Source organism: Macrotis lagotis, chromosome 4 (assembly GCF_037893015.1).
Source record: "Macrotis lagotis isolate mMagLag1 chromosome 4, bilby.v1.9.chrom.fasta, whole genome shotgun sequence".
Classification (NCBI taxonomy): Eukaryota; Metazoa; Chordata; class Mammalia; order Peramelemorphia; family Peramelidae; genus Macrotis; species Macrotis lagotis.
In genome coordinates, this window is record NC_133661.1 from 86,933,940 (window position 1) to 86,958,295 (window position 24,356).

The 24,356-nt window shown below is 35.4% G+C and overlaps 1 protein-coding gene across 1 annotated transcript in view; it reads left to right on the forward strand.

Annotated features, from left to right (window-relative positions):
* The window catches only part of CPXM2 (carboxypeptidase X, M14 family member 2), a 219,341-nt gene that overhangs the window by 58,612 nt on the left and 136,373 nt on the right, over positions 1–24,356 (forward strand). Inside the window, exon 3 of the mRNA XM_074233422.1 lies at positions 23,330–23,439. Within this exon, the coding sequence (XP_074089523.1) occupies positions 23,330–23,439 (110 nt within the window). The remainder of the gene's footprint in view (positions 1–23,329; positions 23,440–24,356) is intronic.

Genomic DNA, 24,356 nt, shown 5'->3' on the forward strand with positions numbered 1-24,356 from the left:
GGAATGGGAGAAAGAAAAAGGAGAGGGGGAATAGTCCAAGATATTTCACATAATAAGATTTTTTTAATTACAATGAGCTATTGCAATGATATGGAAGGGAGGAAGCAAGGGGGAATGAGGGAACCTTTGCTCCCATCAGAGATGGCTAGGAGAGGAAACAGCAAATATACTCAATGGGGTATAGACATCTGGAGTAAGAAGGAGGGGAGCAGGGGGAAGGGGTGGGGATGTGAATAAAGGAGGAGAGGCTGGGCCATGGGGGGAGAGTGGTCAGATATAACCCATTTTCTTTTTTTACTTCCCTGCAAGGGGCTGGGATTGGAAGGCCTGCCCAGGACCATAGGGCCAGGTGGATTCTGGGCCTAAGGGGTGGTATAGGGGCTCAGGGCTTCTTGGCCCCAGGATCAGGGATCTGTCTGCTGTGCCACTCAGTGACCTTACAGCGGAGCCAGAGTGAAAGGAGAGAGAAAATATAGTACGTGGTAGTGGAGAAATAAGAAAGGAGGGAGTTGCGATCAGCAATGGCAATGTTGGAAAAATATGGAAGTAACTTTTGAGATGGACTTATCATAAAGAATGAGATCCACCCGTGACAGAGTTGTTGGTGTTGGAACAAAGACTGAAGCACATTTTTTGTTATTATTATTTGGGGGAGGGTGCAGGGCAAGTGGGGCTGGGTGGACTGCCTGGGGCCACATAGCAGGGTGATCTTTGGGTGTCTGGGGCCGGATTTGGACCCAGGTGCTCCTGGCTCAAGGGCCAATGCTCTGTCTGCCACCCAGCCACCCCTACTATTATTACTATTTTATTTTATTTTGGGTCTTTTTTTTTCTTCTTTTTGGTTTTTGCAGGCCAGTGGGGATTGGGTGGCTTGTATGTCACATGGCTGGGTGATAGTTGGGTTTAGGAGGCTGGATATGGACTCGGGTGCTCATGGCTCCAGGGCTGGTGCTTCGTCCATTGCGCCACCTGGCCATACCTACAATTATTACTATTATTTTTTTAATTTTAATTTTTTTCTCTCCCCTTTACTTTTTTCGCCCAAGCAAGTCTATCTATATTCATGGTGGGGAGGGGTATTTTGTTTACTTGTAAAAAAGAATATTTTATTAATGTAAAAAAACATTTGTACAAAATGAGAATAAAAAAATAAATTAAAGAAAATAAAAAAACAGAGGAAGAAACTGAGATTGAATCAAAGTAATGGAATTTGCCCAAGGTCACATATCATTTCATGGTAGTTAAATATAGAACTCAGATTTTCTAATTCTTAGTCTTTTGAAGAGCCAGAAAAGGCACAGGTTTTGCCCACAGACATACACTCATTATCCAGGTCTAGAAATAAGCTTTTTTGGTTCCCAGATCAGTCTTCTTTTTTGTTGTAGAAGAAATTTAGCACATCTCATAGGCAAATGATCTTATCCCAACTGTAATTGCCTGAAATTTAAAACAAATTTTTTCCTAATATAGCAATTCATTCTTCATTCCACAGACAAATGGCTTGAAAGAGAGGTAGACAGGAATCATAGGTCCCCAGGGTAGGCTTCCTTCTGGGTACAGCTATGACAACTCCCCCCCCCCCACTCCTTGCCCCACCCCTCCATACATTTCTTTCATTTAACATATTCTTCAAGTACAAACCATTTTATCTCTCTCAATGGGAATCTGTATGCAAACAGCAATGATGCCCAATTGACTATTTGAGAGAATTTTTTTGTTTTTGCATTTGCCCAATTAAGGATCTGAGAAAATTATTCTCATTTTGTATTTGTCCAATTGTATTTTCAAAAGATGTGTTTTATTGTTGCAAGATATTAATTTTCTTTGGCATTGTGTTGATTTTCTCTTGAGTTTCTTTTCCCAGATTGTCCAACTGATTTTTAAACTCCTTCCTGATTTCAAAGAAGTCTTTCTGGGCTGGAGACCAATTCATAATCTCCTCAGAAGTCCTAGATCTCTTTGGGTTAGAATCTATTTTTTCGAAGTATTTTTCCATGGGCCCCCATTTTCACTTGTCTTGCTCATCTTTCTAGGATCTTGTGTTGGGGGGAAGCTGGCTCTCAGATCCTAGAGGCTTTAACTTGGTTTAGTAATTCCAAGGGTGGGCCAGTAGGGGGCACTGGTTACTTTCTCTGGAGTGTTTGAGGTCCTCAGCAGCATGCTCTGAGTTGACCTTGAACAAAGGACTGAGCCCTGGGGGAGGGTGTTAATCTGCCTTTCAGTTGAGGGAACTCTGTTGCCCACACCTAAGCCTGAGGGGGTGGGGGGTTGTTTACCATTTGTTCTGGGAAGAGGGCTCAGCTGAAAGTATGGACCTCAGGTACTTTGCCCAGCTGGTCTTTCTCCAGAAGTGCTCTGAAACTCTGTGCTAGAACTCACCCTCTCATAGCTCCTCTCCCCTGGGTCAAAGATTCTATGGCTAAGGGTCCCCCCCCCCCCCCCCCAGCACTGAAGCTAGTCCTCTGGCTTCCCCCAGCTGTTGTCCCTGTGCTGGCCCTCTGCTCTTGTCTCCCAGTTCACCCATGGTTCCCTGAGACAGACCTTGTTGGTAGGTGTTCTCCTAGCTTTTCTACCTGGGTTTTGTAGATCAAATTTCTAAGAGGTTTCTTTCATGTAATTTTTTTTTTAGGTTTTTGCAAGGCAATGGGGTTAAGTGGCTTGCCCAAGGCCACACAGCTAGGTAAATATTAAATGTCTGAGGCCAAATTTGAACTCAGGTACTCCTGACTGCAGGGCTGGTGCTCTATCCACTGTGCCAACTAGCTGCCCCCTCTTTCATGTTATTTTTGAGGGGAACCAGGAACCAGGAGCACTTAACACAGTGCTCTCCACCATCTTGGCCAGAAGTCTGATTCTCATAAGTCTTGAGAATTGTAACTCTATTAAGAGTGAATATACTTAGGCAGAAGTAATGCATACTCATGACATGCCCATGATTCTAATGGAATGATTTAAAAATAATATCTCATTAAAAAGGGGGGAACAGTAAAGAGATGAGAGGAAGGGGAAGATTGAATGAAGTAAATTATATTATATGAAGAGGTACAAAGAGGGGAGGAGGTGAGAACCTCCTGAATCTTACCCTCATCAGATTTGGCTTAAAGAGTTTTAACACACACACTCAGTTGAGTTTCGAAACTTCTCTTTCCTTTCAAGTATTAGGAGAGCAAAGGGAGAGAGGGAGGAAAGAAGGAACTATCATAAGGAAGGGAAGGAAGAAAGGGGAAAGGGAAAGAGGAAAGAAAAGGGAGGGTTGGATAGAGGGGGTAAACACATTGAAAGAAGTTGTATTCAGAAGGAAAATACTGGGGAATAGAGATATGGTGAAAAAAAAGGGGGAAAATAAATGGAAAGAAGATAGCTTGGAGGGTAATGAAGAGCTAGTAATTGTAACTTTGAATGTGAATTTGACGAACTCTCCCATAAAATGGAAGCAGATAGCAGAGTGGATTACAACCCAGAATTCTACAATATATTGTTTATAAGAAACACATTTTAAGCAGAGAGATTCTGAAGATTATGCTTCAGTTGAACTGAAAAAGGCAAAGGTAGTAATCCTTATGTCAGACAAAGCAGCTGCAAAAATAGATCTCATTCAAAGAGATAATGAAGGAAACTATTTCCTCCTAAAAGGTATCATAGACAATGTAGTAATTTCAATTATAAATATGTATGCACCAAGCAGTATAGCATCTAAATTCTTAGAGGAGAAGCTGAATGAGTTACAGGAAGACATTAGACAACAGAATTCTACTGGTGAGTGATCTAAACTTCCCTCTCTCAGAATGAGATAAATCTAACCATAAAATAAACATGAAGGAAGTTAGGGAGGTAAATATAATGTTAGAAAATTGAGACATGATAGATCTTTGGAGAAAACTGAATGGGAATAGAAAGTAATATACCTTTTTTTTTCTTGTGGTACATAGCACCTACACACAAAAATGACCATGTATTAAAGGCATAAAAACCTCATAATCAAATGTAGAAAGGCAGAAATAATGAATATATCCTTTTCAGACCAATGCAGTAAAAATCAAGTGAAATAATAGGTCATGGAGGGGTAGACCTAAAGGCAACTGAAAACTAAATACCTAATTTTAAAGAATGAGTGGATCAAACAACAAATCATAGAAAGAATGAATGATTTCATCCAAGACAATGACAATGATAAGACAACATACCAACACTTATGGGATGCAAGCAAAGTAGCTATTAGGGGATATATCTCTAAAGGTTTTCATGAATAAAATAGAGAAAGAAGAAATCAATAAACTGAGTATGCAACTAAAAATGTAGAGAAAGAAAAATTAAAAACCCTAATTAAATACCAAATTAGAAATTCTAAAAATTAAAGGAGAAATTAATAAAATTGAAAGCAAGAAAACTATTGAACTAATAAATAAAACCAAGAGATGGTTTTATGAAAAAAAAATAAAGTGGATAAATCTTTGGTTAATTTGTTTTAAAAAAGAAAGAAAAGACCCAAATTACTAGTATCAAAAATGAAAGAGGTGAACTTATTCCCAATGAAGAAGAAATTAAAGTAATAATTTGGGAACTACTTTGCCCAAACACATGTGAATAATACATTTATATTTACAAAAATATTAATTGCTCAGGTTAAAAGAAGAGGAAGTTAAATACCTAAAATAACCCTGTCTCAGAAAAAGAAATTCAACAAGCCATCATTGAACTCCCTAAGAAATAATCTCCAGGATCAGATGGATTTACAAGTGAATTCTATCATATTGTCAGGGAACAATTGGTTCCAATTCTATATAAACTATTTGGAAAAAATAGGTGAAGATGGAATTCTGCCTGATTCCTCCTGTGACACTGTTATGGTGCTGAAGAAGAGTCCAAACAGAGAAAGAATATTATAGACCAATCTTCCTAATGAATATGGATGAAAAAAACCCAAATAAAATCTTAGCAAAGTGTTTACAGCAAGTTCTCACTAGAAGAATCCATTATGACCAATCAGGATTTATTCCAGGAATACAGGGTTGGTTCAATATTAGGAAAATTGTCAGTCTAACTGACTATATCAATAACAAACCAAACAGAAATCATGTGATTATCTCAATAGATGCTGAAAAAAAAAACTTGAAAAAATAGCACCCATTCCTACTAAAAACAATAGAGAGAGTGTAGTAATAAATGGATTTTTCCTTAAAATGATAGGCAGTATCTATGTGAAACATCAGCAAGCATCATATACATTGGGGATAAGCTAGAAGCATTTGTAATAAGATCAGGGATGAAACAAGGATGCCCATTATCATCAAAAGAAATGTAGTAAATTGGGAAATAATTTTTATAACCAGAGTTTCTGACAAAGGACTCATTTAAAAATAGTTAGAGAACTGAGTCAGATTTAGAGAAAAACAAAACAAAACAAATCATTCCCCATTTGACAAATAGTCAAAGGATATGCAAAGAAAATTTTCAGACAAGGAATTCAAAGCTATCTATAGTCACATGAAAAATTGCAATAAAACATTATTTATTTATTTATTTATTTTTAGGTTTTTGCAAGGCAAATGGGGTTAAGTGGCTTGCCCAAGGCCACACTGCTAGGTAATTACTAAGTGTCTGAGACCAGATTTGAACCCAGGTACTCCTGATTCCAGGGCCTGTGCTTTATTCACTGGGCCACCTAGCCGCCCCCCTGATAAGATTCTAACAACCTATATTGGAAGAAAAAACTTGCTCATCCCTAAAATTTATAGGTTAATGAAATCATAGATCCTACACCTAGCCCCTAAAAAAACAAACAAAACAAAAAACTCAAAAAACTAAATGTTAACATTGTCCATTATTAGTATAGTATAGTATACAAATAGTCAAGATTTAAAGAAATACAAGTCTCTCAGTGTAATCAGGTTCCCTTAAAAACTCTTTATCTGTTATCAACAACTGGTTAATACAAATAAACACAATATCCTGATGTTTGATGAACCTCAGATTCCCAACTATTGAGGTAAAGAGACATTATTTGAGGAAAATTACTGGGAAAATGGGAAAGCAGTCTGACAGAAACTGGATATAGGCCAATATTATACACCACATACTTACATAAACTGTAAATGAGTGCAAGACTTAGACATAAAGGGTAACATTTACAAAATTAGATTAATTTTTTAAAAAGAGGAATAAGAAAGAAATAAACTTTCTGATCTATTGACATGTGAAGTATCCATGTCCAAAATTGGGTTAGAAAGGATCGCAGAAGACAAAATGGAAAACTTTGATTACCTAAAATTAGCAAATTGAAGAGGCATGCATACACAAACCAAACTGAATTAAAATTAGAAGAGGAGCTGGTAACAGGTGAAAAAATATTTTCAGCAAATTTCTCTGAAGGCATTATTTCCAACACAAACACACACACACACACACACACACACACACACACACACACACATACACACATGCAAAATATATGCATGTGCAATTGATTTGTGAGAATAAAAACCATTCTGCAGTTGATAAATGGTCAAATAAAATGAGAAGTGAATTTTCCAAAGAAAAAATTCCAATTACCAATAGCCATAGTTTAAGAATGACTCAAACCACTAATAATACGAGAGATACAAATTAAAACAACCTTGAGGTTCTACCTCACACTGACCTATCAGAACAGAAAACTTGAAAGAAAAGAAAGTTACAAAAGTTGGAAGGATTGAAGGAAAACAGACATATTATTGCAGTGTTGGTGAAGTTGTGATTTTATCCAGTGATTCCAGATAGCAATTTAGAATTCTACCCCCATAGTCACTAAATTATGAATACTTTGTACATTCCCCAAAAAAGATAAAATAAAAAACAAATGGACCCCATGTATATAAAATATTTGTAATAGTTATTTTTGTAGTAGCAAAGAACTAGAATTTAATGAAGTGTTCATCATTGAAAAAATAGTTCAGCTAGGCATACCAAAGGAAATATGTATACTATGAGTGTAAATGGTATTGATAAAAAGGTGCATTGATATTGCATTGATAAAAGGATGAGAAGGAATAGAAAGAAGCCTGGGAAAACATGTATGAGGTGATGTAAAGTAAAGGGAGCAAAATCATTAACACTGTAAAAACAAATAACTCTGAAAGACTTAAGAATTCTGATAACACAATGATCAACCATAATTCTATGAAGTTTGCTATCCCTTCCTGAAAAAGAGTTGATATATGTAAGGTGCAGAATATATTTTAGGATGCAAAATAGAATTTTTTGGATATGGGTGACTTATTTTGGAATTTTTATTTAACTATTCATATTTGTTGCTAGATTTTTAAATTGGAGATGGGGTTACAGAGGAGAGAAATTCTATTTTGATAATTAAGAAATAAAATTTAATTAAACATTTTATTAATAGAACCCTAAATCAATGTCCTTTCTTCTCCCCAACTCCTTTACCTTAAACTTAAGGAGAATTATTTTTTTCAGATTTATCCCTGTTTCTTTTTCTTAGAGATATCTTAATCCCACAGCTCCACAACTTCAGGCTAGACATCAAAAGCCCTTTAGTTCTTAGTTCAGCTTAATTATTTCTTCAACTAGCTTTTATCATCCATAAGCTGATCTTCTGTGATAAGTAAATGATGAATATGCCCATACCCCTTGAATTGCAGATTCCAGTGTTAGAAATATACTGCAAAGAATTTAAAGATAGGAAGAAAAATCCCTCATATTAACTTTTTTGTAGCAGCACTACTTTTATCAAGGCATTAGGGGAAAAAATGTGTAAATGGGTATTGATTGTGAAATAGTTCACCAACTTATGGTGCGTGGATGTAGTAAAATATTATAGTGCCTTAATAAACAATAAATAAGAATTCAGAGAAGTACAAGAAATTATTTTAGAGTGAAGTAAATTGATTTAGAGTGAAGTAAATAGAATCAGAAAAAGAATGCATACAATAACTACAATTATGTAAACAATAAAAAAATTATAAAAATTTTTACAGATCTAGACACCTCCTCCCAAAAATAGGACAAATAAGTCTGTAAATACAGGTAGCAATTGAAAAGAAAAGATAGATTTTCCAAGTACTGAATGAATATCAAGAAGTAATGAAGCAAATTTTTTTTATTTAAAAAAACTCAGGATGAAATAATTGGGAGATGGCAGCTAGGTGGCACAGTGGATAAAGCACCGGCCCTGGAGTCAGGAGTACCTGAGTTCAAATCCAGCCTCAGACACTTAATCATTACCTAGCTGTGTGGCCTTGGGCAGGCCACTTAACCCCTTTGCCTTGCAAAAAGTAAATAATAATAATAATAATAATAATAATAATAATAATAATTGGGAGAAAAATAAATATCTTAGAAAAGAAAGTAGTAAACTTTACCCCAAATTGGACTTTGAAAAGTAGAATAGATCAACTCAACATCAGTAGCTCCCACTGACAATAAGAAATATTAAAACAAGTTTTTAATTATAAAAATAAGAAAATGTAAGATTTCTGATATAAAAAAACTCACTTTTTGAACAGGTCAAATTCTACTTAAAACTAGAGGTGCTAGAATATAATATTGCAAAAAGTAAAATAATAACCTATTCTGCAAAGCTGAATATGTAGGGGAAATACAGAGGGAGAGGAATTTAGGTGGGGGAAGTGTAGAGGGGGCAGACTAAATTTTAATGTAGTAGGAAATATTCAAGCATTTTTGATGAAATTACCAGAGGTGAAGAAATTTGGAATACAAATGAGAGTCAAGAGAAACCTATAAAGGTAAATTTTCTTGAGCAACTGAAAGTTGCAGTATAGTGAAGTAATGCTAACATTCTAATAAAGAGAGAAGAAATGAGTGCCCCTTTCTAATTTTGATGTCTTCAAAGAGTATTCTAGGAATTTAATAAAAATCACAGAGTTCTGGTCTTGCCAAAAGAGGATTGATGTTGGGGGTGGGGTGGGGGGGGGAGATTGTTTCTCTTCTGATGTTTTGAAAAAAGGAAAGCAGAGAAAGGGCAAAAGGGATACATTGTACTTTGTAGAAATGAGGAACAAAGGATTGGAATTTCTTTTTTTTTTTTGTTATGAGAGGACATATGAAAAGAAGAGCAGTGAAACCCAGAGGAAGGGGTAGGGGAAAAAGCATCAAACTGATATGAACAGAGGAGAGTTGGGAGGGGAGAGAGAAAGAGAGAGGGGGGGGAGAGAGAGAGGGACGGGGGGCGGGGAGAGAGAGAGAGACAGAGAGAGACAGAGAGAGAGAGACAGAGAAACAGAGAGACAGAGAGAGAGAGAGAGAGAGAGAGAGCGCTTTGGTATAGAAATGCATAAACTATAAACTCAACAAGCAAAGAAAAGAGGATGAGGGGGGAGTCAATAGATAAGATAATACCAAGGAGGAAAAAGTTATCAAAAATAAGTTTGATGCAGTGTCTTGATACAGTGATTAAAATATTAAAAAGAGAAGAGAAGAAGAAAAAGGAGGAGGAAGAGGAGAAGAGCAAGGAGAGAGTGAGGAGGTAGAGGAGAAAGAGGAGAAAAATCTAAGTGAATACCTTAGAATGCTTCTTGATAACTGGCAAATGGCTGCACAGATTCTTGTATGTTGTATAATAACAAAGGAGATGATTTCCAAGAATCCTGGATCATATAAACTCACACAAGAAATGAGGACTAGAATAAAGGAACTGGTCCTCACAGCAAGTGACACTATGTAGTGAACAAGGAAGGGCCTTAGGGTCTCCATTCCCATTCCTTAGGTCATGATGTCTCAAGAAATAAGTTTGAGTTTTTGATTGTTGCAATTTTGTCCTTTTAAGTTCTAGCTGCAAGAAATAGAGTTCTAGCCTCAGAAACTCAAGTCAGGGATACTTGAGAACCCAAGATTCCAGTCTGGATATTGCAGCCAGTTCAGTAATGAAGCCTTGAGAAACCACTGAATAGGGGATACAAGTCAGAGTTCACTTTGGACTTTGAGTCTGCTGGGAATAAAAATTATATAGGAACTGAGTCTGACTAGAAACTTATTCCTCTCCTGTCCACAGAAACATGCTAAGATTAAAAAAAAGGATTATGCCCTCAGATTTCTGGGGAAAATTTCTATGTGTTTATTCTTACTATATCTCTGAAGTAAATATTCCTTTGTAAAAACTAATTTGATTGATAAATGAGTAAATGAAACAGGGATGCTTGGACCTCTAAAATTATTGTGGGAACTTTTTAGCCAGTGATAGAAACTGAGTGACCCTCCCCAACCACATCAGGATAGGGGAAAATTGTGGAGGGGATGAGAAATGTAATACACCTGGCCCTCAGACAGTGGGAACACCAGAGTCACTATTACACATTACCTACAAAATATGCATGTTTAAATATTTATATATGTATATGCATATGTATTTAAAGCAAAAGTATAAAATAGAGCTTAATACTGAAACCTATATTCTCCTGTATGTATACAAATCATCTAATTTGATAAATTGAGTATTTACATTCATAATAAAACAAAATAAAAATTTAAAAATAAAACAAGCACTTCCATATAAATAGTAGAAATGACAGAGATGGTTTTGCATGTAACCATGAATTTCTATTATGTACAGTTTTCTTTGCAACTATATAAAAAAATTCAACATGTTACTTTCAAAGCTGTCCTGCCTTCTGTGATTCCTTCTGGTCTTCCTTCAGTTCTCTTCTTTGCATTTCAAAAGCATTTTCCAATGACCTTCTTTTCTTCCTTCTTTTTTCCTACCATCTTTCATCCCTTTCTCTTTTTCATATCTCTTTCCCTTCCTCCTAGCTTCCTGCTCTTCCTTCTTTCTTTCCTTCCTTTCGTCTTTTCTTTCATCCTTCTTTCCATCTCAACCTTGTCCCTAGCTTCCCTCTCCCTTCCTCCTCATCCTTTCTCCCAAAAAAAATTGAGAAAAGGATTTTTATCACAAATATGCATAGACAAGCAAAACAATTCCCTGCACTGGGTGTATCAAAAAACTTAGATTTCATTGTGAAAGTGGAGTCCATCATCTTTTTACCAAGAGCTGAGTAACATGTTTCATCTTCAGTCCTTTGGAATTGGTCACTGCATGATCATAGTTCTTATAATTTTTTTCAAAGCTATTTGTCTTACTATTGCACAGTTGGTAGAGTTGGTAGAGTTGTAAAGTGATCCAACCATTCTGAAGAGTGATTTGGAACTTTGCCCAAAATGTTATAAAACTGCATACATAGTCTTGGATCCAGTAATACCACCATGATGTCTGTATTGCAAAGAGATCATGAAAAGGGGGAATGGATGCACATATACAAAAAAAAAAATTTATAGCAACTCTTTTTTGTTATGGCAAAGAATTGGAAATTGAGAGAATGACCAACAATTTAGGAATAGCTGGATAGCTGTGGTATATAAATGTAGTGGAATATTATTGTGCTATAAGAAATTATGAGCAGGTGGATTTCAGAAAAAAACACGAGTGAAGTGAGCCAAACCAAAAGAACTCTGTAAATAGTTAAAAGCAACATTGTACAATGCTCAATTATGATAGACTTAGTTCCTCTCAGTCTCAGAGGACTCTAAACAGTCCTCTCAGTGATCAAGGAGAGTTCTAAAAACAGGTGATGAAAAATGACATGCACATACAAAGAAAGAACTATGAAGTCTGAATGTAGATCAAAGCACACTGTTTTCAATTCTTTTATTTAGTTTTGGTTTGTCTCATAGTGCTCTTTTTTTCTTTTGCTCTGATTCTTCTTTCACAACATGACTAACAGGGAAATAGGACAGCTAGGTAGCACAGTGGATAGAGCATGAGTCTTGGAGTCAAGAAGACCAGAGTTCAAATCTGGCCTCAGATACTTGACAATTATTAGTTTTGTGACCATGGGAAACTCAATTACCCCTGATTGCCTCACTTCCAGGACTATCTCCAATTGTCCTGATGGTTCCAGGGGAGAAAGTGAGACTGGTGAATTTGCAAAATACCCTCTCACTAATTTTAATTCAAGTATGTGTCAAGGCGTCATTTCCCAGATGTCACAGTCTTCTTCAAGAATAAAGGACAGGGGTGGCTAGGTGGCGTAGTGGATAAAGCATGGGCCCTGGAGTCAGGAGTGCCTGGGTTCAAATCCGGTCTCAGATAGCTGTGTGGCCTTGGGCAAGCCATTTAACCCCATTTGCCTTGCAAAAATAAAAAAACCCTAAAAAAAAGACCAAAAAAAAAAGAATCAATGGAAAAATTGATCATTTAAATCCGGTCTCAGACACTTAATAATTAATTACCTAGCTGTGTGGCCTTGGGCAAGACACTTAACCCCATTTGCCTTACAAAAACTAAAAAAAAAAAAAAAAAAAAACGAATAAAGGACAGGTGGTGTGGGGGGCAGCTAGGTGGCTAGGTGGCCCAGTGGATGGAGCACTGGCCCTAGAGTCAGGAGTACCTGAGTTCAAATTCAGCCTCAGACACTTAATAATCACCTAGCTGTGTGGCCTTGGGCAAGGCACTTAACCTCATTGCCTTGCAAAAATAAAAAAAAAAAAAAGAATAAAGGAAAAAAGAACAATTGGTTTCAATTCTATATAAACTTTTTGGAAAAATAGGTGAAGACAGAACTCTGCCTAACTCTTTGTATAACACCAATATGATGCTGATACCTAAACTAGGAAGAGTTAAAACAGAGAGAGAAAATTACAGCCCTATCTCCCTGATGAATATAGATGCAAAATCTTAGAATCCTAGCAAAAGGAATACAAGTTATCACTAGGATAATACACTATCACCAAGTAGGATTTATCTCAGGAATTTAGGGTTGGTTCAGTATTAGGCAAACTGTTAATTACATCAATAACAAACCTATCAGAAATCATATGATTATATCAATAGATGCTGAAAAAGCTTTTGACAAAATACAACACCCATTCCTACTAAAAACACTAGAGAGTGCAGGAATAAATGGATTGTTCCTTAGAATAATAAGCAGCATCTATCTGAAAATATCAACAAACATATACAATGGGGATAGGCTAGAGGCATTCCCACAATAAGATCAGGGTTGAAACCAGGATGTCCATTATCACCACTACTATTCAATATTATATTAGAAATTTTAGCTTCAGCAATAAGAGAAGAAAAAGAAATTAAAGGAATTAGAATTGGAAAGAAAGAGACAAAACTCTCACTCTTTGCAGATGACGTGATGGTATACCCAGAGAATCCCCCCCAAAATCATCTAAAAAACTGCTAGAAATAATTAGCAACTTTAGCAAAGTTGCAGGATATAAAATAAACCCTCATAAATCCTCAACATGTCTATATATGTCTAGCAAGATATAGCAGGAAGAGCTAGAAAGAGAAATTCCATTCAAAGTAACCTCAGACAATATAAAATACACAGGAGGCTATCTGGCAAGGCAGACTCAAAAACTTTTTGAAAACAATTGCAAAATACTTCTCACACAAATAAAATCAGATTTAAATGACTGGGCAAACATTAACTGCTCATGGATAGGTTGAGTTAATATAATAAACATGACAATTCTACCAAAATCAAAATACTTATTTTGTGCTCTACCAATCAAAATTCCAAAAAAAATTACTTTAATGAGTTTGAAAAAGTTGTAAGTAAATTCATATGGAGAAATAAAAAGTCAAGAATTTCCAGAGATTCAATGAAAAAAAGTACAAAAGAAAGTGGCTTAGCCTTACCAGATCTAAAATTATATTATAAAGCATCAGTCATCAAAACTGTCTCTTATTGGCTAAGAAATAGAGTGGTGGATCAGTGGAATAGACTAAGTGCAATAGCAGGAAATGATTATAGTAATCTGCTGTTTGATTAAACCCAAAGACTCCAGCTATTGGGATAAAAACTCTCTTCGATAAAACCTTTTGGGAAAATTGGAAGTTAGCATGACAGAAACTTCTATTAGACCAACACCTCACACCCTATACCAAGATAAAATCAAAGTGGATACAAGATTTAAACATAAAAGACAATATTATAAGCAAATGAGACAATCATGGAGTATTTTATCTGTCAGATCTATGGAAAGGGAAGCAGATTATGACTAAAGAGGAGATGGAGAACATCACTAAAAAACAAACTAGATGATTTTGATAACATTAAATTAAAAAGCTTTTGCATTGACAAAACCACTGTAACCAAGATGAAAAGAAATGCAGTAAACTGGGAAAGAATTTTTACAACTAGTATTTCTGACAAAGGACTCATTTCTAAAATATACAGAGAACTGAGTCAAATTTTCAAAAAACAAGCTATTCCCCAATTGATAAATGGTGAAAGGATATGCGAAGGCAATTTACATTTGATGAAATCAAAACCATAGTCATATGATAAATTGCTCTAAATCATTACTTATTAGAGAAATGCAAATTAAAGCATCTCTCAGGTACCACCTCACACATCTCAGACTAGCCAATATGACCAGAAAGGACAATGATTATTGTTGGAAAGGTTGTGGGAAATCTGGGACACTAATACATTGTTTGTGGAACTGTGAACTAATTGGACCTTTCTGGAGAGCAGTTTGGAATTGCACTCAAAGGGCAACAAAAATGTGCATACCCTTTGATCCAGCAATACCACCACTGGGTCTATACCCTGAAGAGATCATGCAAAAGGGTAAAAACTTCACTTGTACAAAAATATTCATAGTAGTCCTGTTTGTTGTGGCAAAGAATTGGAAATTAAGTAAATGTCCTTCAGTTGGGGAATGGCTTAACAAAAGGTGGTATATGTATGTCATGGAACACTATTGTTCTATTAGAAACCAGGAGGGATGGGAATTCAGGGAAGGATTTGCATGAACTGATGCTGAGCGAGATGAGCAGAACCAGAAAAACATTGTACACACTAACAACAACATGAGGATGATGATCAACCTTGATGGACTTGCTCATTCCATCAGTGCAACAATCAGGCACAACTTTGGAATATCTGTGGTGGAGAATACCATCTGTATCCAGAGAAAGAATTGAGAAGTTTGAACAAAGATCAAAGACCATTACCCTTACTTAAAAAAAAAAAAAAAACAACCATAGGGGTGGCTAGATGGTGTAGTGGATAAAGCAGGGGCCCTGGAGTTGGAAGTACCTGGGTTCAAATCAGGTCTCAGACACTTGATAATTACCTAGCCATGTGGCCTTGGGCAAGCCACTTAACTCTATTTGCTTTGCAAAAACCTAACAACAAAACAAAACAAAAAAAAACATTGGTTATCTTCCTATATAATTTTGTTATCTCTCATTCCTCCTTAAAGGTATGTTTTCCCTCTTATCACATTCAATTTAGATTAATGTATACTGTGGAAACTATGTAAAGACTAATAGACTGCCTTCTGTGGTGTTCAGGGGAGAGAAGAGAGATTAGGGGGAAAATTGTAAAATTCAAAATATATAAAATAAATAAAATTTTAAAAATGTAAGCAGTTTTGTTTACAGATACTTTTATCTTTTTTTAAAAAATAAAGTAATTCTTGTATAAATGTCCTGCATTTTATTTGAGAAATGCTTTTATTAGCACTTACTTTATGCTTAATTTAACTAGCAAATCAGGACATTTTACAAAAAAGAGCTTGCTAACTGGTTGACTTCCATATAATTCGCCAATTCCTGAATTTTCTTCTAGAATGAATTATTAGCAGAAATCTTTCACCCTATATTTATTTTATTATTATTATTTTTTGGTCAGGAAATGCAGTAGAGGATAAAGAGTTGGTCTCAAAGCCAGGTAGACCCCTAAATCAAGTCTCATCTCTGACATATTCTGGCCATATGATGTTTGTCTTCAGTGTTCTGACCAATTCTTTATGTCAGCCTTAAGGATTAAGGTTCTTAATGTGTTTGTGTGTGTGTGTGTGTGTGTGTGTGTGTGTGTGTGAGAGAGAGAGAGAGAGAGAGAGAGAGAGAGAGATTTCCATTCTGATGTAACCTATGGAATACTTCTCATTATCATCTCTTTAAATTCATAAAATTAAATTAACAAAATTGCAAAGAAAATTGATTTCACACAAACACACACACACACACACACACACACACACACACACACATATATATGTATGTATATATGTTTTCATTCATAGACCCCAGGTTAACAACCCACATTTTAAGGTTCTTAAACTGCAGAGAAGTTGATAGCTATATGATAATGGCTAACATTTAAATAACACTGAAAGTGAGGCATTGTATTAACCATTTTACAATTAAAGATTTCCATGCTTAGAAGTTTCTTTTTTTTTTCTTTGCAAGGCAAATGGGGTTAAGTGGCTTGCCCAAGGCCACATGGCTAGGTAATTATTATGTGTCTGAGACCAGATTTTAACCCAGGTACTCCTGAATCCAGGGCCAGTGCTTTAATCCACTAGGCCACCTAGCTGCCCCAATGAGTTTCTTATATTAATGAAATCACATGTCAAGTCTCTATCTCTTTTCTGTGTTTATGTAGATACATGGTATAAGCTTCTTTGAAGTCATGGACTGTTTTTTTTTCTTATTTATATGTCCAAGACTACTGTAGTGGTCCCGAATTGGACCACTTTCACTAGGGAGCAAAACTAAGGCATATCCTTTGGAAGTGGGATTTGGGTGCCATTTCTTCTGTTTCAGGGTGGCCCAGTGAAAGGTATCCAAGATGGGCCACCAAGAAACAGAAATGAAACCAAAGAAGGGAGCTCTATCAGGTCAGTTTAAATATTTAGATATGGCAAAGGACACAAAAAGAGCTAGTAATAAACAAGTCCAGTAGATGCAGAACTGGGAAAAGTAGACCCATGTCTCAAAGAATTGTCACTCTGGATCATAGGCAATAAAAAAATGAAATTGGGGTCTCAGGCCCAGGAGTCTATTTAGGTCTGATGGACTTGATAGATGGGGAGGATCTGGAAAAAGAAGAAAAGTTAATATGAAGATGGACATGTGTGTACTATAAGTCCAGATGGGGAAGCAGATTGCCAAGGCTGGGAAGATGAACACAGATGGAAGCAGTATACAATCACCATAATAACAATAATAGTAGCTGACATTTTTATAGCACTTTAAAGTTTACAAATAATTTTACTTGCCTTATCTTTCTTGAGCTAGCCTGGGACAGTCCTGATGGGGAGGAACAAACAGCCAGTGAATGGAGATCCCAAAGCAAATGTTTAGTCAGATCCAGACAATGGAGATCAAACAGCATAAAATGCCCATGGAATTATTGTACCCGAGACCCAGGTTGGAGAGACTGGACAGTAGACAGCCTGCTCAATCTCAGTACTTAAGAGTTCATGTCCAACAGGAAAGGATACATAAGCCAGCATTTATATTAGTAAGCACGGTCATGACCACTGATGCTGGGGTCATCTGCCCCTGCCTTGTCTTCACCGTGCAGTATAGGCAGACAGGACTGAAAGGTGTGTTCTGGCTTAAAGAGGAGCAGAGTTCTGCAATTCCCCTAGTTTGTGGGAAAAGCAGAAACTGAGACGTTCTGAAAGCTAGGATGACATGTTAGAAAAGGATTAGGGCAGGAAAAATAATCAAAATGTGGCTAACCCACAAGGGATGAGTGTTGAAGCATCAACAGCCTTAAGGTCACAGTGTCTCTTTCTAAGGAGAGTTGGTCTGTAGCCCAGTCCTAATGGGTGGGGTTAATCTGGGAGGTTATTGTGGATCAAGGGACTTCTATTCACTTCAGGTCAAGGAAACAAATTACTAATGTTTAATATCAAAGAGTGTTAGCATTGCACAATTGAAAGGATTCAAAGGTCCTTTGAATAAATGTCATTTTAAGTAATGTCTTGAGACCATAGTGACATTCGGTATACAATTGGGAATTTGATTTGTGATTGCACTTCTGAGGGCATTGCATTTCTGAGGGCATCTTACTCTATTTGGTTGTGGTATGGGAAGAGATCTGTCATTTCTCACAGTGAGAGAGGAAGAAACTTATTTGGCTGTATGGTTCTGGCTTAAAAGAAGGATAGATGTCATAGTGTCTGTGATTTGTGACTTGTTAAATAGAGAAACTTAGAACTTCTCAGTGGCATTACCTAAGCTCAAATATAGACAGCAGATTAAAATAGTGTTGGTGTTTAAAGAATGATTCAGGCAAATATAATTTTCATGTCAACTTTCCCACTCATTATAAAAGCAAGAGAAATACATCATTTTTAAATGAATTGCTCTAGGGAATAGTTCTCACAAATAGTAGCTTCACACTTAATGATGTTTGGAAACTTTATAAAACTAGCAGTAATCACAGTAGAGGATAAGAATGACCACTTTGACTGAAGTGTTAAGACCATGCCCAGGACAGTATCCTGAACAGACAGCAATGAGTGCATTACTTTTGTCTCCTCGACTCAGTTTCCATATTCAGTCAGTTATCAAGTCTCAACAATTCTATTGTTTCAGATTATTTTTATTATCCTTAACAAATTTTTAGTTTTTCAGGTAACAAGCACATAGTTTCTTGCCTCCTCTCACACTACTGCTACCACCATAACTCATCCTTCTTCCCCCACCCAATTGAAAAAAAAAAAAGAAAAGAAAAAGAACTTTATTAGAAGCATGTATAGTTAGGCCAAACAAATACCCATATTGGTCATGTACTTAAAATGTAAGTGAACTTCAACAAGCTGAGTCTTACATATAATTTCTGTCAGGAGAGGGATCATATCATCAGTGCTCAGGATTTGTGACTGGCCAATGTGGTAAGAAGAGTACTTAAGTTCTTCAAAGTTAGCTTTTATAATCTTGTTATTCTTCTGGTCCTCCTAACTTCATTCTGCATCACTTCATAAAAGTCTTCCCATCATTTTTCTGAACTCTTTCATTTTGTCATTTGTGTGATAACATCCCATTACATTCACATACCTTAATTTATTCAGCCCTTCCCCAAATAATGGGTACTCCTTTAGCTTCCAGGTCTTTGCTACTACTAAAAAAAGATGCTATAAATCTCTCTCTCTCTCTCTCTCTCTCTCTCTCCATATATATATATATGTATATATATACATATATATATATGTATATATATATATCCTTTTCTTTCTAATTTCTTTGATCTCTTCGGGGAGAGGGTCTAGTAGTGGTATCTCTGGATCAAAGGATATGTGTGATTTAGTGATTTGAGGGGTATCATTCCCAAGTACCAGTTTTCTCTCTATATTAACTCTTATACTAGTCCCCTCCTTTCTATTCCCACTAAGATCAAAAGCCAGGGATCTCATTACTACTTTCTTAGTCTATAGTAGTAAAACTCTTCTCTCCTTTGTTACTTTTAATGGGGTAGAAGACTGATTGATTTAATTGACCTTTCCTCTTGCCACTTAATTTTAATATCCTAAAAACAGCCCTGCAATAGTAAACATGATTATTATTGTTCTCATTTAATGAATTAAGAAAATGAGTTCCCAAAAGCTTGGACTTTTAGCTCCCCTCCATCCATCCTGTATACCACTGCCAGATAGGAATCTATGTATAGATTTGATCATGAATTTTCACCATCATATTTTTGTTTACTAAATGGAGACCAGACTTCTTAGCCTGGCATTTCCATCCTGCACTTTTGTCCTCAGTATTTCCCATTTCCAAGGTTAACTAACAGTGTTATCCTCTCCCTACCCCTATTCCTAATAAAATGAGATAATATTTATAAAGCACTTAACAAAATCTGTAGTATGTGATAGGTGCTTCTTCCCTCCTTCCACCCCATAATTATATTTTCTGCTCCTGTCAAACTGAATGACTTCCTAGATCTCTTATCTGTTCTTTCCATTCCTGTTATGGTACATTCACTATTCACTATTGTCTATGCCTTTTCCTTCTCCTCCCTCACTTGTCTCCCAACACTGTAAATTTTATTTAGTTTCTTATTCATTTGTCTGCACTTATTTGTTACAGTCATTCATTGCAACAATTCTACTGCTTCTGAATCAGAATTAGAGAATTATAATGTTGTCTTTCAAGGCTCCATAAAGGTTTTCTCTTCAATTAAAAAATGGAATTTTCTTGTTCTTTGAGATGTACATTATATTGTTCTTATAAAAAAAGTGAAATAGTATTTGTAAAAATGCTTAACCCAATGGCTGGACAATAATGGGGGCAATATAAATGTTTCTTACTCACTTCTTCCTTCTAATCATATTTTCTTCTCTTTTCTAGTTACCATGCAATTACAAGTATATGTTTTATGTTGTCTTTCCTTCCAACCAAGAGCTCTGTGAAGGCAAGAACTATGTCTTAATTGCCTTTGTATCTCTTCTAGTACCTGGCAGCATATAATTCACACATTAGACGATGAATACATTTTAATTAAAAGGATGGATGAATGGATGCTACAATGCCCCCCCCCACCAGTCAACTTCTACCTTCACCATATTATCTTACTTCCCCATACTTCCTTCACTTCTCTAAAATAATGGAGATCTTTCTTGAAATAATCCAAATTTACTAACGGCAGCAATTTTATTTCTTATTGTTCTTTACAAGTTAAGATGGCAGGACAGATTACATTCTTTCCCATGTTTATGTGCCTGCTAACATAGCCACACCTAATCAATATCTCTCTACCTATATTGATTTAGTGTTTAGTATGTAGTAAGTAAACAAATACTTCTCAGTTAAAAATTATAAGGAACTATAACATGATTTATAATAAGAAGGTATTATCTTTCTTCATTCGGACATAAGATCACTTTACTGAGGGTGAACAGCTTGTTGGCATTCTGTGTCATTGAGATTCTTTGGTAAAATGGTATGGAGGTTAGCAAAATGTTGCTTTCACTTCTTTTCTTCTCTTCCTCTTTCTAGGATAAGTATAAAGCTGTCTTCTCAATCAGGCTACAGAAATATGTATAGGTAGCAAAATGCAGACTGGAGTTGGAGTTGGAAGAGCTTGTTTGAATTAAAACTTTGTCATTTTCAAGCTTGGTGACCTTAGTGTAGCTCATTTATCATCTTTGAACATGTTTCATCATGGAATTGGTAGTTGAACTACCCATCTTGTAAGATTTGGGAGACTTAATAAGATGCTCTATGTGTGTATATTATATATGTATATATATATATATATATATGTATATTTTACAAACATATATACATACATATATCCCATATGGGTATACATCCCTTGCATGCATATATATTCACATACACACACACACACACACACACACACACACACATATATATCAAAATTCTTAGAATAATTTTTGGTTTTATCAGTTGAAAATTACATTAAGAAATTGGAGACATACTTCAGATACATAAGAGTCTTTCATAAAACAAAACATATGTTAGTTAAGGAAGATGAGTAAAGTATTTACTAAAGAGTATTTACTAAAGAATTGCTAAAGAACCTTGGTATCCAGTCCTGCAGAACTTTGGATTACTTTTATATTGTTATGTTCTCTCCTCTGGTATATGCTTCATGGTTCAAGTTTTTCTGATACTTAGAATTTTAAAATTAATGTTATTAGACTCTCCTATGACTATAATTTGTAGTTTTCTTTGGAGTCAAGTGTCAAGTAGTGAACTTCAGCTTGGGGTTACAAGACCAAAAGTGAAGAGTCCATTTGAATATGCTCTCAAAGTCACTGATGTTGCTAAGAACCAAAGTCAATATTTTTTTCTATTTATATTTCTGCACTCATTAGGATACAAAGCATGCTATTTCAGTGGAATTGAAGTAAAATCAACAAGGTCTGATGAATTTTTTTAGAACTCAACCATGTGGTCATCTGGAATTTTCTAACCAGTGGCAGCCAGCCACTCTCTGAGTGCCAATCTCAAAGCAATCTTACTTGGAATTATGGCCTTAGGACAGTAGCTTGAAGAACAAATGGGAATATTAAAACAAAAGAACAGAAAATAAATGCCAGAATAGAGAAGAAAAATAGGCATTATGTTGGCACTCAATTGAAGAAGCATTTGTCAGGAAATACTGTGCATACCTGTGGAAACAGACACTCCAGGAAGCAAGAAAGGAGACTGGAAAATGAAAATCTTGAAGTACAGTGGAGAAAAATATAAAACATTTGTTCAACTTATAGTTCATTCTCTTTCATATAAAAATTCTTTATTTTTAATTTATTAAATAAAATAAGAATTAATGCACCATAGCTGAATCAAAATGATGAGTGAATGAAGTGTTCATTCAGTGTTTTTTGTATGTGTATAGACATACACCTATAAGTAAAATGTAAAATCATTCTATACACAGGTCTATTTATCAGCTATTTCTTTTGATGTATATAGCATCTTCTTTTAATATATCTTGTAGTTAATTTTGGTATTTATGATAGTCAAAATATTTTGTTTGCTTTAAGTTGTTAAAATTATATTGCTGTTTCTATATGCAATAATCTTTTGATTTTGCTCATTTTGGTCTTCATTATTACATGTATTTCTAAGATCATTAAGCTCATCACTCTTATACCATGATAATAATATTCCATCATAATCATATTTTTTCACTTTGTTTTTTAATGGTTTCTTTTTTAATAAAAATATTTTATTTGTTTTACAATTATATACAGTAGTAGTTTCTACCTATCATTTTTGGTAAGATTTTGAATTTTACAATGTTTCCCCCATCTACCCTTCCCTCCCCCTCCAGCCCCCCAACACAAAACAGTCTGATAATTTTTACATTTATACATTGATCAAAATTGAATGTGTTGAGAAAAAAATCATATCCTTGAGGAAAAAATAAAATATGAGAGATAGCAAGATTCTTATTATTATCATTATTATTATTATTATTAAGACAACTTTTTTATAGTCTTTGGTCTGTGTTTAAACTCCAGTTCTTTCTCTGCATACAGAAATTGGTTTCTTTTCCCACAACATAACTAATGTGAGAATATGTTTTACATGACTGCATATAAGTAAAACCTTTATCAAATCTTCATAATCATATGCCACAGCTTATTCAGTCACTCTTCAATTGCTAGGCCCCAGAAATTTCCAGTTATTTGCCACCACATAGAGAGCTTCTATAAATATTTGTGGACATCTAAATTCTTTTGATTTTTCCCTTATCATCTTTAGAAATAAATGTGGTAGTGGTATTACTGGGTTAAAGGATATATAGGTAGATTAGTAGCTCTCTGGGAATACTTTTGGCTTTCTCTCCAAAACAGTTGGATCGGTTCATAGTTACACCAGTGGTGAATTAGAATCCCAAATTTTCCACATCCCCTCTAACATTTGTCTTTACCCTTTCAATCATTTTAGCTAATCTGATAAGTGTAAAATGATATCTCAAGGTTGTTTTAATTGGTTTTTCTTTACAATTTAAGTTAAATGGAAGGATATTTGTGAAAATATAAGTTGTTTTTCATTGTTTTAAACAATTCTTTTGCTTTCCAGGTTGTCCTCCTCTGGGTTTGGAAACATTAAAAATCACTGACTTCCAGCTGCATGCCTCAACAGTTAAACGATATGGCCTGGGGGCACACAGAGGCAGACTCAACATTCAGGTAATAGGCAGTATACCTAAGCAGTCCGAATTGTTGTTCTTGTTGTTGATGATGATGATGTTGATTACCTTCATCCTCCTTTTTTCTCCCCTTTCCCCTCTTCCTCCTTTTCTTCTTCCTCTTCCTCCTTTTCTCTCTTTTTCCTTTTTTCCTCTTTTTTATTTGATATATTATTTTTCCAATTATTTGTTATGAAAGTTTTTCAACATTCATCCACATACATATGCATATTTTTAAGTTACATAATTTCCTTCCACTCTCCTTCCCAACCCTCTCAGCAGTGAACAGTCAGATGAATATTGTGCATACACATTTGTGGTTAACATGTTTATAGATTAGTCATTTTCAGCATGAGGAATTAGGAGTAAGGGAAAAGAAAGAAAACCATGAGATAGGAAAGAAAAACATAAGAGAAATTTTTAAAAATTGAATGGAGTGTTCATTCAGATTCTGTAGATGTTTTTGTTGTTTTATTTTATTTTGTTTTTCTTCCTCTGGATGGGGATAGCATTGTCCATAGCTAATCTCCAGGGTTGTCCTGGGTCTCTGAATTGCTGAGAGGAGCTGCATCCCTCAGATTGATCAACTGAAAATGTTAGTGGTTTGTTTTTTCATTCAAGAAAGATTTTATTTATTTTGAGTTTTACAATTTTTCCCCTAATTTTGCTTCCCTCCCCCACCCCTCACAGAAGGCAGGCTGTTAGTCTTTACATTGTTTCCATGGTATACATTGATCTAAGTTGAATGTGAGAGAGAGAAATTATATCCTTAAGGGAGAAAAATTAAGTATGAGATAGTAAAATTACATAATAAGATAATGGTTTTTTCCCCTTAATTTGAAGGTCTTTGGTCTTTGTTCAAAGTCCGTAATTCTATCGTTGGATACAGATTGCAGATAGCCCAAAATTGTCCCTGGT